The sequence below is a fragment of the Gobius niger genome (genome assembly GCF_951799975.1).
Source record: "Gobius niger genome assembly, chromosome: 1".
Taxonomy (NCBI): domain Eukaryota; kingdom Metazoa; phylum Chordata; class Actinopteri; order Gobiiformes; family Gobiidae; genus Gobius; species Gobius niger.
The window spans coordinates 23,423,284-23,438,349 of NC_136852.1; the positions used below are offsets into that span (position 1 = coordinate 23,423,284).

The 15,066-nt window shown below is 42.6% G+C and overlaps 1 protein-coding gene across 3 annotated transcripts in view; it reads left to right on the plus strand.

Moving 5' to 3' along the window:
* Nucleotides 1–13,308, plus strand: part of sik3 (SIK family kinase 3) — a 34,396-nt gene extending 21,088 nt beyond the window's left edge. For 2 of the 3 annotated variants that reach the window (XM_079558159.1, XM_079558158.1), the window contains exons 15-26: nucleotides 73–207; nucleotides 1,972–2,107; nucleotides 2,666–2,788; nucleotides 3,703–3,761; nucleotides 3,884–3,993; nucleotides 4,939–5,102; nucleotides 5,676–5,803; nucleotides 6,564–7,312; nucleotides 8,095–8,249; nucleotides 8,473–8,602; nucleotides 10,867–10,996; nucleotides 11,749–13,308. In XM_079558159.1, coding sequence (XP_079414285.1) covers nucleotides 73–207; nucleotides 1,972–2,107; nucleotides 2,666–2,788; nucleotides 3,703–3,761; nucleotides 3,884–3,993; nucleotides 4,939–5,102; nucleotides 5,676–5,803; nucleotides 6,564–7,312; nucleotides 8,095–8,249; nucleotides 8,473–8,602; nucleotides 10,867–10,991 — 2,014 coding nt within the window. In that variant the 3' untranslated portion in view covers nucleotides 10,992–10,996; nucleotides 11,749–13,308. The remainder of the gene's footprint in view (nucleotides 1–72; nucleotides 208–1,971; nucleotides 2,108–2,665; nucleotides 2,789–3,702; nucleotides 3,762–3,883; nucleotides 3,994–4,938; nucleotides 5,103–5,675; nucleotides 5,804–6,563; nucleotides 7,313–8,094; nucleotides 8,250–8,472; nucleotides 8,603–10,866; nucleotides 10,997–11,748) is intronic. The other variant, XM_079558160.1, reaches the window with a different exon arrangement.
* Nucleotides 13,309–15,066: the final 1,758 nt, after the last annotated feature.

Consider the following 15,066-nt stretch of genomic DNA (forward strand, 5'->3'; position numbering starts at 1 on the left):
CAATGAGGACAGAGAGCTGACCGGCGCTGCTTCCTGTCTCCCACCCTCACCCCTCCCCTCCCTGCGGCCCAGGTACCTGGCGAACCGCACCAAGCGGCACACGACGCATACGCCCATGAGCACAACGCATGGCGAGCCCTCTGCAGAGGCACAGCGGCCCCAGGGCCCCCGACAGAGGGCGCTGTGGGCCCTCGACTCACACATTCGGTGAGGGACGGTCCCTGTGTGAAAGCACAGACACTCACACATGTCCTGCACTGGCACACCTCACACTCTGTACATGTACCTGTCTTTCTAATCCACAAGAAGGGCACCTCTGGCACATCACTTAATGATACAAATGATACTTTTAATGCTGTAGCTGTTTTTTCCTCACAAACCTGGAGGCAGAAGGTACGTCAAAACTAAATGTCAAGTTTTGTTCCCGCTTTCCACCCAGACTGTCCCAATCAAAACAAGGTTAAAGGATGGGAGAAGGTCTTGAATGAAAGACATCACAAACTCTGTCCAGACTTGATGTTAACATTGTTTTGATCTTTCCCCAGATGTAGCTCAGTACATGTTTGTGTAACCTCACTTTGAGATAGGTTTGGGGAGTGGGTGTGTTTCCTTTGTGGTCCTCTTTATATATGTGCAATCCAGATGGTGAAAGTAGATGCTTCATTTATGCTGACAGTAGGGTTGGTCCATATCATACCGTGCATGGTAATACCGGTATAGATTTTGGACACCGGTGCAAACTTTCATACCGCGGTAGATGAGATCATTTGCATGCGCAGCTCATGTCAGAACCACACGGAGATGCTGCGCTCAGAGTCACTCAAAGCAGCAGCATAAACATGACTGTGGAGGCTTCAGGGACAGCGCTTAAAGAATCTAATCATATGAATGAAGTATGCTGCTTTTGTCGCTTATATTTGCGAGGAAAGGGCTCAGGATTTGCGTCTTGGATGAACTTCGGAGAGTTGTACGCGGTTAAAGGCTAATAATATCGTTCTCATCAGGAGCGCTCACGTAAGTCTCAGGACAAGCTCATATACGTACTATCCCCGCCCCCTCTCTCTTTCTTTCCCTTCTGCGTGTGTGTGTTTATGCGCACGGGTTTGGGAACGGGGGAGAGACGCGAACAGGAGAGATAAAAGATCTAGTGAATCCTTTGAAAGTTACAATTAATTTAACTCATGTTTCTGGAAAACACATGTCCTAAACACGTTATTGCCTGACAGTAAAAACACGTGTAAACTGCACAGAGGAGGCTGAACTTACAGGAGCATTTTACTGTTATGGAGATGAAGGTGCAATTAATTTTAGCAATATTATTTGATCTTATCTTTTAGAGATTTAGGTGGATTTAGATGAATAGAAAGAAAAAAATAGATGTAAATGAATTTTCCCCATCGGCGAAAGGCTTTGATTTTTATGTATTTTGACAGGTGTAATTATATCGCCAAATATACCGTTATCGTGATATTTCTTTTTCATACCATGATATAAATTTTTGGCCATATCGCCCTGCCCTCGCTGACAGTCATTTATAGCCACAAGTGCAGGCTTGTGCTGTACTTGCTTTTCTTGACCAAATCATTGGTCTGACAAGCCAGGGTCTGCTTGACCTTTGACTAGGACTTTTTTGTGTTCTTGGTTTTATGACTGTATTAGATTTACTCATTACTATCCTATAAAAAGCACTTCTTTTTTTTAAACTCAAAATATTGTTGTCGTTTTTGACCCATGTTTCTTAATGAAAAAAAGAGCATTTGTCATATTATCAACGTATAAATTGATGAGATTTCTATTATGCTGCCGACTGTACTAAACATATTTACTATACTTCTGTGAAAATATCTTACTCATGCCTGTCTTGTTTCTTTCTCTCATTCTTGTCTGTTCTGTTGAATGCGTGCGTGAATGCTCCTGCTTTGGTTCCCCTTTGGGTCTGTCTGTGTGGTTTCATGTTGGTCCCATGTTCAGATCGAATTATAAGGACACGCTTCACCTCCCCATGGAGCGTTTCTCCCCTGTCCGGCGATTCTCTGACGGCGCTGCGACCATCCAGGCCTTCAAAGCCCAACTGGAGAACAGCAGCCTCATAAAGCAGCTCAAGCAGGTGGGACAATTCTGCTTTTCACCCAAAAGTAAAGGAGAAAGCTTGACCACTAACGTGTCTTTTTATGGCTAGATTTTTTTTTAAAAGCTTTGAATGTTCAGTAGATTTACTTTGCTTTCGGCTGATTTCTATTCCTATCCGCCTTGGAATAACTGATGAATTGTTTTGATGATGGCGCTTAATTCAGTGACCGTAAGATTGCACATTGTTCAAAGTGAGAGATTCCCAATGGGGGCTCGTCTTGGTTTGGCACTTGGATGTTCAGATTATCTAAATTGCTGAGGGGGGCTTATGTTCGGGGGAGTGTAAACACTTGAGTGACCTACTTAAGGGACTGTTGTGAAGATGAGAAAAGAAAAATCTTGCTGTTTTACACAGTGTGAAGCGGACCATTTGTCATTTAAACAGTTATACAGTTACTAGTTAGTATATTTAAAAGCACACAACCCATCTTTCAATATTTATCCATCATTGCCATCATCTCAATCTTGTTTATAATTTTATCACTCTTACTTACTTGTAATTTCCTTTTCCTTATTGCCAACTCATGTGGTGTAGGAGTGTGAGCAGCTTCAGAAGATGTACGCTGCACATCAGGACGAGAAGATCCTAGAGCACACCCAGCAGCAGCATATTCTCTACCAGCAAGAGCAACAGCAAATCCTCCACCAGCAAATCCAGGTAATCGCCACCTCTCTTGTTTAGTGCGACGTGTGCTCAAATTGTCTCTGTACAAAGGGAAGGGCAAGTTAAATGAGGATGTTCAAGTTAATCATGATTAGATCTGTACAAATAATGTACTTTTTTCAAAAGCATTTATGTTACCTGGATGTGAAATAATTAGATCTGTTCCGAACATGTTTTCTTCAATCTGATTCGAGATTGATACTTGGGCTGTGTAGCCGTCGATGTAGCTATAAACAGATCCTAAACTCCAGAGCGCTACTTATGCATAATAAGCAAACCTGAGCATTGTCTCTATGCTGCTCAATTCTGCCAATGCTCTGCTTCCACTTGTGACTGAGTACAGACATCAAAAAAGCTGTATGATTGGGAAAAGGATATTGATGTTGATGTAGAGTTGAAGTCAAGACAGTGTGACAGAAAACTAGAGGCGTGTTGTTTGGGATTTAGCATTTAGCAATACTGATTACATATTTATGGCTTAGAATAAAGTGGCTGTTTGCTCTGGGCGCAGTGGAATGTCTTTCTGATTATTAGCTATTTGGCAATTGTAAATTGGTAACTGTACTGTCATAGAAAGGAGGAGGCTTATTTCATTTTCTGGAAAGAGTTGCTCACACCCAAATAACCATTTCAAAGCCCACATGAGAGTGATCTGATTAATACAGGATTAACATTGTATATATGTTTTTATTTTTCAATCAAAGTGGCAGCCTGCTCAATTGTAGCACTTTGCACTTGAAGATAGAGATTGAGAAGATTGAGTCCATTCCTTTGACAATGTGTTATCAGGTCAGAAGACTATCAAGCATGAGGCTTCTTAGGGACCAAGAGTTTATGTCCTCAACGCCACCTGCAAAATGTACATTTTCACATTGTTTCATGCGGGGTTTCCTTCTCTCTCGCTGCAGGGTCTGTCTTTAGGCCACGGAGAGAGCCAGCCCAGTCATCTAACCCACCAGCTGCAGAGGTACACACACATTAGTCATCGGCTACATTAAACCTGATCCTGGTGCAGTGCTATCGACTCCAACGGTTACATCACAATCGTGTCTTTCTTCTCTCTGCTCCTACTCTCCTCTCCTCCCTCAGGCTCCGCATCCAGCCCTCCAGTCCTCCTCCAACACACCCCAGCAACCATCTCTTCAGACAGCCCGACCAGAGTCCCCCGCCTGGCTCTGCCGCCTTAATGCAGGGGCACGGTCAGTAAGAACTTTTTCTGTTTGTTGGGATGTAATGAGGCACTCGAGTCACGATTATGATTTTAAATACAATATCATTTTACATTTTTCTAATATGACAGAGCTGCAGACCAACTATTATTCGATCAAAATGAAATTATATGAATAGTCTTAAAGGCCCAAAGTCAATATTAATTTGTATTTTTTCTGAAACTTGTTCATTAAATGCATTTCAATCATAGATTGCTTTTATCCTGATTCATTTTTCTCTCGATGCAAGTACTTTAGCGGTACTCTTATCGGTACTTTAAAAGACCCCCACAAAAAAAGTTAGATAGAAAGAGAGTCTACTGTATATAGGCATTACAGTCAAGGCCTATATATATCTTTTTTATTATTACTCTACATTGGGACCAAATTTATTTTTGAATTTGCGCATACATTTAGAATATTTAAAATAGCTCTTGGGTTTTGTGAAGGAAGAAAAGTGCGAGTAGCTCATCTGTCTGTTCAATACAATATATACAAAGTTGTTGCGTTTTGCTTTTTACAGCAGGTTAGCCGCAGCAGCTTGGGGGGTTTCTGAGAATAAGCAAGTTTGAATGTTTAACACCGTGTGTCTATCCCGCGTGCACTAGCAGTTGCAAAGCGCTGGGATGGTCTGATACTGTGCGCTCTTGTGCGGGGTAGTGGGGATGAACAGATCCAATGCAGGGGAAGCGGACAGAGCCTTTTTTCGTGTGAATATTTGAACGCGCACGATTGCCGCAGCAGAATCGTTTAGAAGACCGATCAGGCTAGAGCTTATTGGTCCAGGTGGACCGGCAACACGTGGCCCCGGGGCCGTTATGATACCAGGTTTTGGTACACATCCTTACCCTTAAAGCAGGTTTTAATTGATGCTGTTACATGCAAACATTGTTCTGTGATGTGGCCAAACTAAAGAACAATATTTCCCACATGCAGGAGGTCCGTCGCAAGTGCAGTACGGAGCCCCGGCACTGTACCAGGGCCAGAGTGGAAGCCCTCCGCCCACAGGTTTACCACGAGTATCTATCCCGACCAATCAGCAGACAGCATCTGCCCGCCCCGCAGTCCCACTGGCGCAGGGGGTACCTCAGCAACAGCAGGTTAGTGCTTATATAAACATGTGTCTGACTGCAAATGGTTTCAGATGGGTCTATTTTTACAATTCAATGCATGCACTCACTTGAATATTTGTGTGGTTTGTTTGGTTGATAATAATTACTTGGTGAAACTATCTGTTTCAATAATCCTTATGCTGTATAGAACAGAAAATGTAAAATACCTTTTGAAAGCCCACAGAACTAAAGGGCAAATAATATTGATTTAAGTAACTGTTCCTGAAAGCCGCTCTTAGCTAATCCATTTGCCAGTTAGCAACATGCAGAATTAAACATTATGAAAGAGGTTTACAAAAGCTAGCGTTCTGATGTTGTTGAAATCCTCACGAAATGTCCTTGTCAGTTTGTCAAATAATCCAGTTCACAGAGCACGCACCACCGGGAAGTGCGTTCAAGGGGTGTGAGATATAAAACCTCTGCACTGTAACTATTATGTCCTTAATGACAAAATGACACACTTGCATGAAAGTTGCATCCTATCTTTGAAAACCTTGCTTTGTAAAAAAAAAAAACGCAGGCGCTCTTGTAACTGATTAAACTGGTCACTGTCCGCTTCAGGTGACGATCCAGGTGCAGGAGGTGGAGCTGGGGGGCGGCGCTCAGCGTCCGGGCGGTTTCCTGGCGACCCCGTGTGGACACAGGGTCCTGGGCAAACAGCTCAGCGCCGACAACGCTGAGACGCACAGGTGATGCCCCTCTGCAGCTGACATGTCCAAACGACAACCATGGACTATTATTTATTTTAATTTTATTTCTATGTTTTTTGCTTGACCATCCTTTTTTACATGCATGTTTTTGTCTCTGTCTTCATTTTGTTATTTATTTTTATACTTCTATACAATATCTATTTCTGAATCAAGAACGATTCATTGTACTTTAAAACCTCAGAGACTTTTACTCTTTTACAAATTGAACTCCAAATAACAAACTCTTTTTCCTGAGATGTCATCCATCTTCATCCATACATCAGCACGTTATAGTTGGGTGAGTGGTAATTTGGATATGAAGAAAAGACTTTAGCAGACCCCGTTTGAGTATAAGCACCTAAATACTAACGTGGTCACTTCCCTACTGTGTTTTCTTCACTGAGAGACTAACAATAACTCATTCACATCCACATTTGAGAAGAAAGAAACCTCTCAGTGAACTGGGCTTTGCTAGGCCGCCTTGTGTCTTAGATCTGTCAAAGTTAGAGTTGAGACAAGTAGAGATCTTTAACACTTTACTGGGTTCCTACAAAAATCTGTATATCTTAAATCTTGTTAAGTCAGCAATTGTCAAATTTTACAATTTTGGTTCCAAGATGTGATCCAAGTTTATTTGATTGGAGTGATTGCTGATATCGTCACCAACAAAAATCTCTTATTTGTGGGAACCCGGCTAAAATGATCACCACACTTTCTCATATTCCTGCTGCTAATTTGATTGTATTTTTCATGCTCGCAGTCGCAGTCTGGGCCGCTTCGCTTCAGCCTATGACCAGGTGCAGTTCAACCCTCACCTGTTTTCTGGGGATGTAGCCTCTCGGGGCGCCTCCGGGGTGGTGGGCTCCTACAGTCCATACCTGCAGGGCACCTCCCTCAATGTCCCGGGACTCGAAGGGTACCAGAGCGGGGCTGTGGGGGGCAACTACGGCACACCCTCCGCACTGCAACAGGCCCTACTCTCGCCCACTCCCATAGACTACCGGCCCCCACAACAGCACGTGACCCCCACGCTCCAGGGCCTCCTCTCCCCACGGCACTCCTTAACGGGACACGCAGATCCCAGGCTGAATCCACAAGACTTGGCCGCGCTGTTAAAGAGGCAGTCCCCGCGGTCGTGTCAAACTGCGCCCACCCCTTCCAGTGGTGGAGATTACGGGGAGATGCTGCTACTTCGCCAGCTCAGCCAGGGGGAAAACCTGGAGCCGCCTGCCCCGCAGCCCGCACCGGGAAGCCAACACTACCACCATCTCCTGCAAATAAGACCCCCGGACGTCCCGCCACAGACCCTCCCCACTCAGCCCCCGCTGCCCCATTCAGAGAGCATGGAGGAGGATGAGGTGCCTGCGTCCTTCCACCACCCACACGACGGGCTGCTGGCCAAAGCCGGGGAGGGGCATGAACTACTAGGGCCGCCCCGAGGAGGAACGCCCCCTTATAACTCCCCCACACACAGGCACGGATATATTAGAAATTCCCCAGCAACTAGAGGTAAGGACAATTGACGTAACATTTTTAAATATTACTGAAATGCATTTTCTGGTGTGGTAAGTGGTCATTCTAATGGATCACATACATTTAGATTAAAGATTTTTTTTTCCCACGTGCCCATGGTTCACGAACTGTCCTTGATCTATACCAAAACAACTTACAACTGCTTATGGCATCAACAAAGCATGATAAAGGGGTATTGATTAAAATAGTACAAACTATTCTGTTTCCTTTCTAACTGAATAAAAGAAATGGAATGAAGTTATCCCCCTCAATTTCAAACTTGATACTAAAACTCAACTAAAGCGATACTAAGTAACTCGTTTAACTTAATAAATCCTTTTCGTAGTCCCTCTGGGGGTAATACAAGTGTTATTGGGATGAATGGGGGCTCTTTCATCTCCCCCTGGTGTCTCTGGCTAGAAAACCACAATTGCAACTTTGCCTGCCTCCGGTTCGGAGCCACCAATACACACTAATGGAATCACAAAGAAGAAGCTAACAGGCTAACGGGCAAAGCTAACTGTGGGCTAGCACCACTTAAACAGTATTTATAGCCAAATTTGAGAGAAAAAAATTATCTCCATTGTGTAATTGGATGTACAATATCCCTCTCTCTCCCTTTGTCTTTTCTGTCAACTCTGTGAACAATTAATGAGTAAAAATCCGCAACATGCTATGACACCTGCAGTGGCACTTTTGCTTTAATATCAAATTACAATTGATGCCAAAGTTAAAATCCAATAGATGAATAATTTCTATCCAACATGATACATTTTCAGAGTCTGAGCACGCAGACTGTCGAGCCGCAGGGCAGGCCATGGAGGTCCCTGATCATAACGGTGTGGGTTTCTCCAGAGCACAGCAGGGTGACGCCTATAGGTCCCGTGGACAGCTTCAGCGCCACCACACCATCCAAACCGCAGACGACGCTTACGTAAGTAAAAAATTCAACTCACTCTCTGGTTTTTAACACCTGTTTCTTATTGTATTTAATGTATCCATTTTGGTAGAGACTGAACAAACAGAGTCGTGACATTCTTTTAGATGTTTGTAAAATCCCTGACGTGTCAAACTGAACTTCGTAATCCAAACACAACAGTGAGTCACGATGCTGGAAGCGTCTCAATTACGATAAAATGGCTATGGTCTGTGCACAGGACCAGGCAGATCCCATGTCGGGGATGAGTCTCTTGGCTGGAAAAGCCCTCAGCTCGGCGCGCATGTCTGACATCCTCAGCCAGACGTCGCTAACTGGAAGCCAGCAGCTGCACCAGCGGGAAGAATCCGGTCAGTAAACTCAAAAGCCCTCAATTCAAGCAAGTTACACAATGTGGGAAAGTTGTTTTTGGGTTTGGATAGAGTGTCAGAAATAAAAGCAACTGGGAACCATAAAAGATAGACACTTATCATTTTTGTTTTGGAATCTGCTGATTTCTGTCTTTCACATGAGCTCCCTCTGAAGTACCTACTAAACATGAATGTCCTGAATAAATCAACCCTATGACTCTAATAAAGCGCCCCTTGCTGTCACAGATCAACACTGACACATTTTACAGTTTTACAGCATGATACACAAGATTATAAACAAGAAGACACATTATAATTGAAACTTTGTCCAGTTAACCAGAGCTGAAAACACTCAAACTACATTTATTTATACTGTTTACTCAGTATACGCTCCTTTTTCGATTCTGGCCTCTCCAGAGAACTGCTCAGACTTCTTGTGTCTCGGTAAACATGGCAGGGCCGAAAGCTGAACTAAGACTTTGTAGCTCTACTTGGTTAAAACAGTACTAAGTAACTTGTTTACCTTAATAAATCCTTTTCATTGTCCCTCTGGGGGTAATAAAAGTGTTAATGGGATAATTGGGTGGTCTTTCATCTCCCCCTGGTGTCTCTGGCCAGAAAACCACTATTGCAACTGTGCTGCCTACGGATCGGAGGCCCCAATACATACTTATAGAATCACAAAGAAGAGCTAACTTAGTACTGCTTTAAAGCAGAAATTAGTAACTCATGCCCCTAGAGGCCGTAAGCGCCACTGCAGGTATCGTAGCATATTGCTTTTTTTTTTTCAACTCATTTATTGTCATACTACGCTGACAGAAAAGACAAAGGGAGAGAGGGATATTGTACATCCACTTAAACAAAGGAATTTTTGTCACTCAAATTTGGCTAAATACTGTTTTAGCGGCTCTAGCCCACAGTGAGCTTTGCCTGTTAGCCTGTTAGCCACTTCTTCCACTTCTTCGTGATTCCATTAGTGTGTATTGGGGCCTCCGAGGGAGGCAGGAAAGTTGCAATTGTGGTTTTCTGGCCAGAGACACCAGGGGGAGATGAAAGACCCCCCAATCATCCCATTAACACTTGTATTACTCCCAGAGGGACTACGAAAAGGATTTATTAAGTTAAACAAGTTACTTTGTTTCTCTTTATAAGATACCAACCCCAATGACTGAAATGTATTTTTTAGAGCAGTTGGAAAATGTATATTTAGAGTGTTAATTGCCTCCCTAACGACTCCACTCACCTATATTTTCACTTTTAAACTGAGCGGAAAACAATAGTGCACCGTGCACCGTGGTTCAACAATCTGACGATGTGCACTGTACTAAAGTGACGGTGCAAGTTTTAGTCCATATTTTTAAATATTTAACTCCATGGCGCGTGTCATGCGTGTGTGCTCTCTTAAACAGAGCGCATGTGCGCTAGACTGCTGGCTGTAGACACTCCAGACCTGTACTGCTACATCCTCCAAAAACACATGAAATTTGCGTAGTTTTTTGTAAAGGTTTCTCCTGCAGATGACCAGGCTGCAGTAAATGCTGGAGCTCCAGTGCGCCAAAAAGTGCTTAAGATCCAATCTTGGTCATAATCTGCCTCAAAAGCATTGTTTCCAAAAATGTCCAAGCCGAAATACGAGCTTCAAATCAAACGCAATGCTCTGTCCGTGTTTTAGCTGCCGTGAAAGCGAAACTGAAACTTACCACTTACCACTTGAGCACATGGCCTTGACTGCACTGCTATTTATTTATATATATTTTTTTACTTTAGAACAGTTTGGATTTCTATTTCGTTAAATTGCATTGTGAGCCCAGGGCCACATGTTATAATAAAGCAGCTTTGAAAAACGAGAAAGCATTTCTTCTGATATTATAAATACTGCCTCACTACTGTGAGATCGCTGAACTGTTACACTACTAGAAAACAATGAAACGCGCTGATGTGTGGTGGAGGGACCTAATATGTGTCTTTGCTGATGTAAAATGCCTGAGTCACCAAAACATTATCGGGAATAGAATGAGCACATGGGTCTGGTTGTAAGAGTGCATTTCAAAGTCTCACCTCGTGTAGTTGCAGTTAATTATGCTGTATACATGCAGCTCTTGTTGGAGTGGAATAGGTCTGGCAAATAAAATGTTCCTGGGTTTACATTGGTTTTGGAAATCGTACAAAAAGCGCCCCACGTGTTAAATTTCCCACGTAGTATGTTTTTTCCTTCGCTCATGTAACCGAATGACGTTGTTGTTTTTATTTATTCATTTGTGCAGTGTGTGATGTTGAAGGGGAGCTCCACGCGGCGGCAGCCTGTTACCCCTCGTCCTGCACCAGTGACATGCTCCTCAGCTACAAGCCCCCAGACCTGCAGTACAGCATGGAGCAGGCAGGAGTCTAGCACAGGTAACTGGGCTGACAGGCAGTTTGTCTCATCAACCAGCGTTTCCTGATTGATGGGAACTGTGGGGGGCCCTTTCGTTGAATTTAACAGAAGGCACCAGGTCTGGAAAAAAAACAACTCTGTGGTTCTGTTTGATGCTTTCGTTTGTTAAAAAAAATATGAGAATAATAGGCCTCTAAATGTCGGTAATTTCCCTGTCTCCACAAGTATTATATCTATAGTTTATATATCACATTTTTTGATTGTGTCATATAGGAGATGATTTAATGTGGCCCTTTGAATTCCCGAGCATGTCAAAAAAAGTAAGTCTCTAGCACATTCCTGTGCGCAGTTATGGATGGATTTGCTCACTCCAGCCACTAGGGGGCAGCTTAAATTAAAAAAAGGAAAGAATTCCACACGTGTCCAGCAGGGGACGCTGACATAATAAGAGATCAGGATATAAACGGCATATTATAGCCACGTGGTAAATAGTCAGTCTGCCCCAGGGCGGCTGTGGCTACAATAGTAGCTGTTATCGAGTGTGGAGTGAATGTATAATGACTTTAAGTAGCACTTTGAGAAAGATGTGACACAGGCTGATGAAGCACAATAAGATGTAAAATGTTGTTATTTATGAGACCAATATATGTGGCCCGGGACCCGCCGTGGGGCCTGAATTTCGGCCCTCGAACCAAACGAGTTCGACACCCCGCACTAGTGTTATAAAAAATAATTGACAGTATTTCTCTTTCTTATTTTTCTTGTTGTGCAGGTAGAAGTGTGTCCTGTGTACAGCGGTCCATATCAGCCATCCTGAGTTGTGTCGACTTGAGTTGAGCAGCATCACGCCACCGTCGCCGGCCCGAGCGCTCCATCCGTCTGTCCCACGGGTTTTTGGGGGGTCTGCGCGGGAGGGGGTGTGTTTTTGGGATGGGGGTGGGGGGGTGTACATAATATACGGGTGGGACCTATTCAGTTCAAAAGGTCAAGTGCCAGCATCTTCTGCACAGACATCCAGCACTCATTGCCACTGGTTGTCACCGATTTACATTTCTTGCCCTGTCCCGTTGTATCCTGAATCCGACCCTACGCTGCCCCCCGGGCTACAGCCTCTTCCCCTTCAGTTTGTCGGCATATTTCACCATGGCCTCATCGGCATGGACAGTCATTCTCACACAATACTAAACGTTGCCACAAGCCCAAAGTATTGACTTAAGAGCCGGCTTTTTGTCCAAACAATTACGAGATTCGGTCCGCTCCCCCTTTTATTTTATTTTTTTTATTTATTTTTTTGTTGCGCTCCCGTGGCGATCATTCCCGAGCGGATCCTAACCTCGGATTATTCAACTAAAAGCAGGAAGTGGTGTGTTATCATTTTTGGGGATGTGCATTTCCAAAGATGGCGCAGCTACATCGCACAGGACAAACCAGCTCTCTTCATTCTTGTTCCTTTTTTTTTTCTTTCCTCTTTTGTTTTGAAATTCATTTTGCAGCCAATGTCCCTGTAGGCATTAGTGTATGGTCAATATTGTTACTCTTACTGTTTTCTGTAGAGAACTTTTATTATATTAATTATATTATTAACGGAAAAACAGTACTGTGTTGCAAGGAAGAAATTGTTCTCTATTACTTAAACTAATTCTGCACTTTCTTTCAAACTCTACCCTAATGTCTGTTACAGCGCCCCCTGTCGACGCCCCCCCCCCTGCAGAACTGTAACCCGGCTTACCTCTGTTTCCATACTGCTTTCTCCTCTCCCTGTCAAAGTCAAAGTGTATTGCATTGTGGGTAGTTTTACCAGACATTTGCTTCTCCTTCTTTCCTTGTACAGTTATGCCATGTATAGAGCGCTATTGCCATTTTCTGTATGTAATCTTTCATTTTTATTTTGTTTTTAAAAGTCGTGTAACAGGCTTTTTTTTTTTTTATATATATATATTGTTATTTTTGGTCATTTGTAATTTTTGGAGCGTCTTTATCATGTTACTTTTTTTGTTCAATGAATTTTTGAGATTTCTAGCCAAAAGAGGACAGAGAGAAGAGGCCGTGCTCTTTCTCTGTTGTAAAAGATTGTCGTTATTGTTTTATTCTTATTATTCTATCGAGACACTTGAATAAGAGGGAGAGAGTAATTATTTTTGCGTTTGCTTTTAAAAGTATCATTTCAAAAAAGTCGTCGATGTTGTTGTGAAACGTCATTCTCGTCGATGTTTATGGGGCCTGTTTCCGTTTAAAAAAAAAAAAAAGAAAAAGAAAAAAAAAGGTGTGTGGCAGGCTATACAGGGTCTTACAGGCATTTTTTTTTTTTTTTTTTGCGGGGTTGGTTCGGGTGCTACTACTAAAAGACTTCTTCAACAACAACAACAACAACAACAAAAAAGATTGAAAAAAAAAACTGTCCAAAAAAACAAGAGAATAACTTGTAAAATAGCCAACATATCATCTACAATGTCACAGTGTGGACACGGACAAAACCATTTCCGTTTTTGCTGTCCCCGCTTCAAGCCCGTAACATCTATTGCTTTGAATGACGCCTTATGGACAAGACAGGACCCCTCCTCCTTCCAGCTTAGCATTGTTACATCCAAGGAGGACACTACTTCTATTATATACAATTTTCTTGGCTTCATCATCTTCGTTTCGCATCTATCTTTTTGCCTTTCGCCCCCCCCCCCCCTTCCCTCAAAAAGCCTGGCAGGGAAAGCATCGAAGCGGTGGGATTTCAGTGAACTGCTGAATGGATCTGTACAACTGCACTTGCCTCCAGAAAACAAAAACAAAAGGAGGTAGTACAGGAAACGAGTGGACTTCATATGTAAAACCAATACATAGCCGTGTTTGTGGCTTTGGACCTCAGCTGCAGCGTGAAAAGCTACCGGAGCCCTTCTCATATGTTCTGTTAATTTAATCTTTTTGTCTTTCCATGAAGCAACGCACCAGGATTGGGCCAGAAAGAGATTCAATGTTGTCTATAGGTTTATACTGTCAACGAAATACTGTATGTTGAATGTCTCTTAGAGCTGTAGGAGGAGTCGATGAAATGGCTGTGCTTCCCATATACTGTGCGCGTCACTTCTGTTAAGGGTCTTTCAAGTCGCTCTCTATCGACTGGCTGCGCTCGTGATTGCAATACACGAAAACGAAATTAACTTTTGCGGCATTTTTGCACAAGTGCGGAGTATAGGATATGTATCAACAGTGAAATTATCCCCTGTCCAGAGAAGAGTGAAGGTGGAGAGTTGATCTTTTATCCCCCGATGCACTTTCACTCCAAATATGTTGTCTTTGTTTTCTTAGAAATAACTGTTAGAAGTAAACTAGTGTGGTTGGCTAACAGCTAATACTATATCAATACAGGTTACAGCTGTTTGCAGTTTGTCTTTTTCTTAATGGAGTGTCATTATAGTACAGAGTATCTAAAGGCTTTGCACGTCGTCATACTCTGTACCATAAAGACACTTTTAAATGGTTTTGCTACCAATGGTGAATAATGAACTGAAATTGTAGAAATGTAGAATGAACTAAGTTTTGTATGTTTTGGACCTAGGGGATTATAAGAACGAGTAATTTATCTTTGGTGTAAGGCCGGGTTTACCGTAAATGAATTATAGTGCATTCCTCACATAATACATGAGAAAATTGCACATTTTAATGCAGCTACAATGTTATTTCCACAAAAAAAGTTTGTGATAAATGTCCTAGTTTATGATCCCGTGGTGGATCTTGCCTTAAGGATTTGGGTTTGGACTTCCACATCACCTGCAGCTAATGCTAACAGACACGTGTGTATGGGAAGCACAGTTTGAGTTGAGTTGCTGAACTTGATTGGCCCTTTCCATCTCTAAACCTTCCTATCCACAACAAGCCAGCTCTCCGCTCCACTCCTGTTTCCAAACTTTCATTTTCTTTTTTTTCTTTTTTTTTTTTACATTTTGTTCATTTCGTCCCTTTTCAGTTTATATTCATTTGAGTACAAAATACTAAAGTGCAACAATGATTAAAAGAATATCAACCAAACTGAGATGAATAAATAAATATATATAAATAAAGAAATAATTTAAAAAGGACGTTGACTTTATGTGTCTTATTG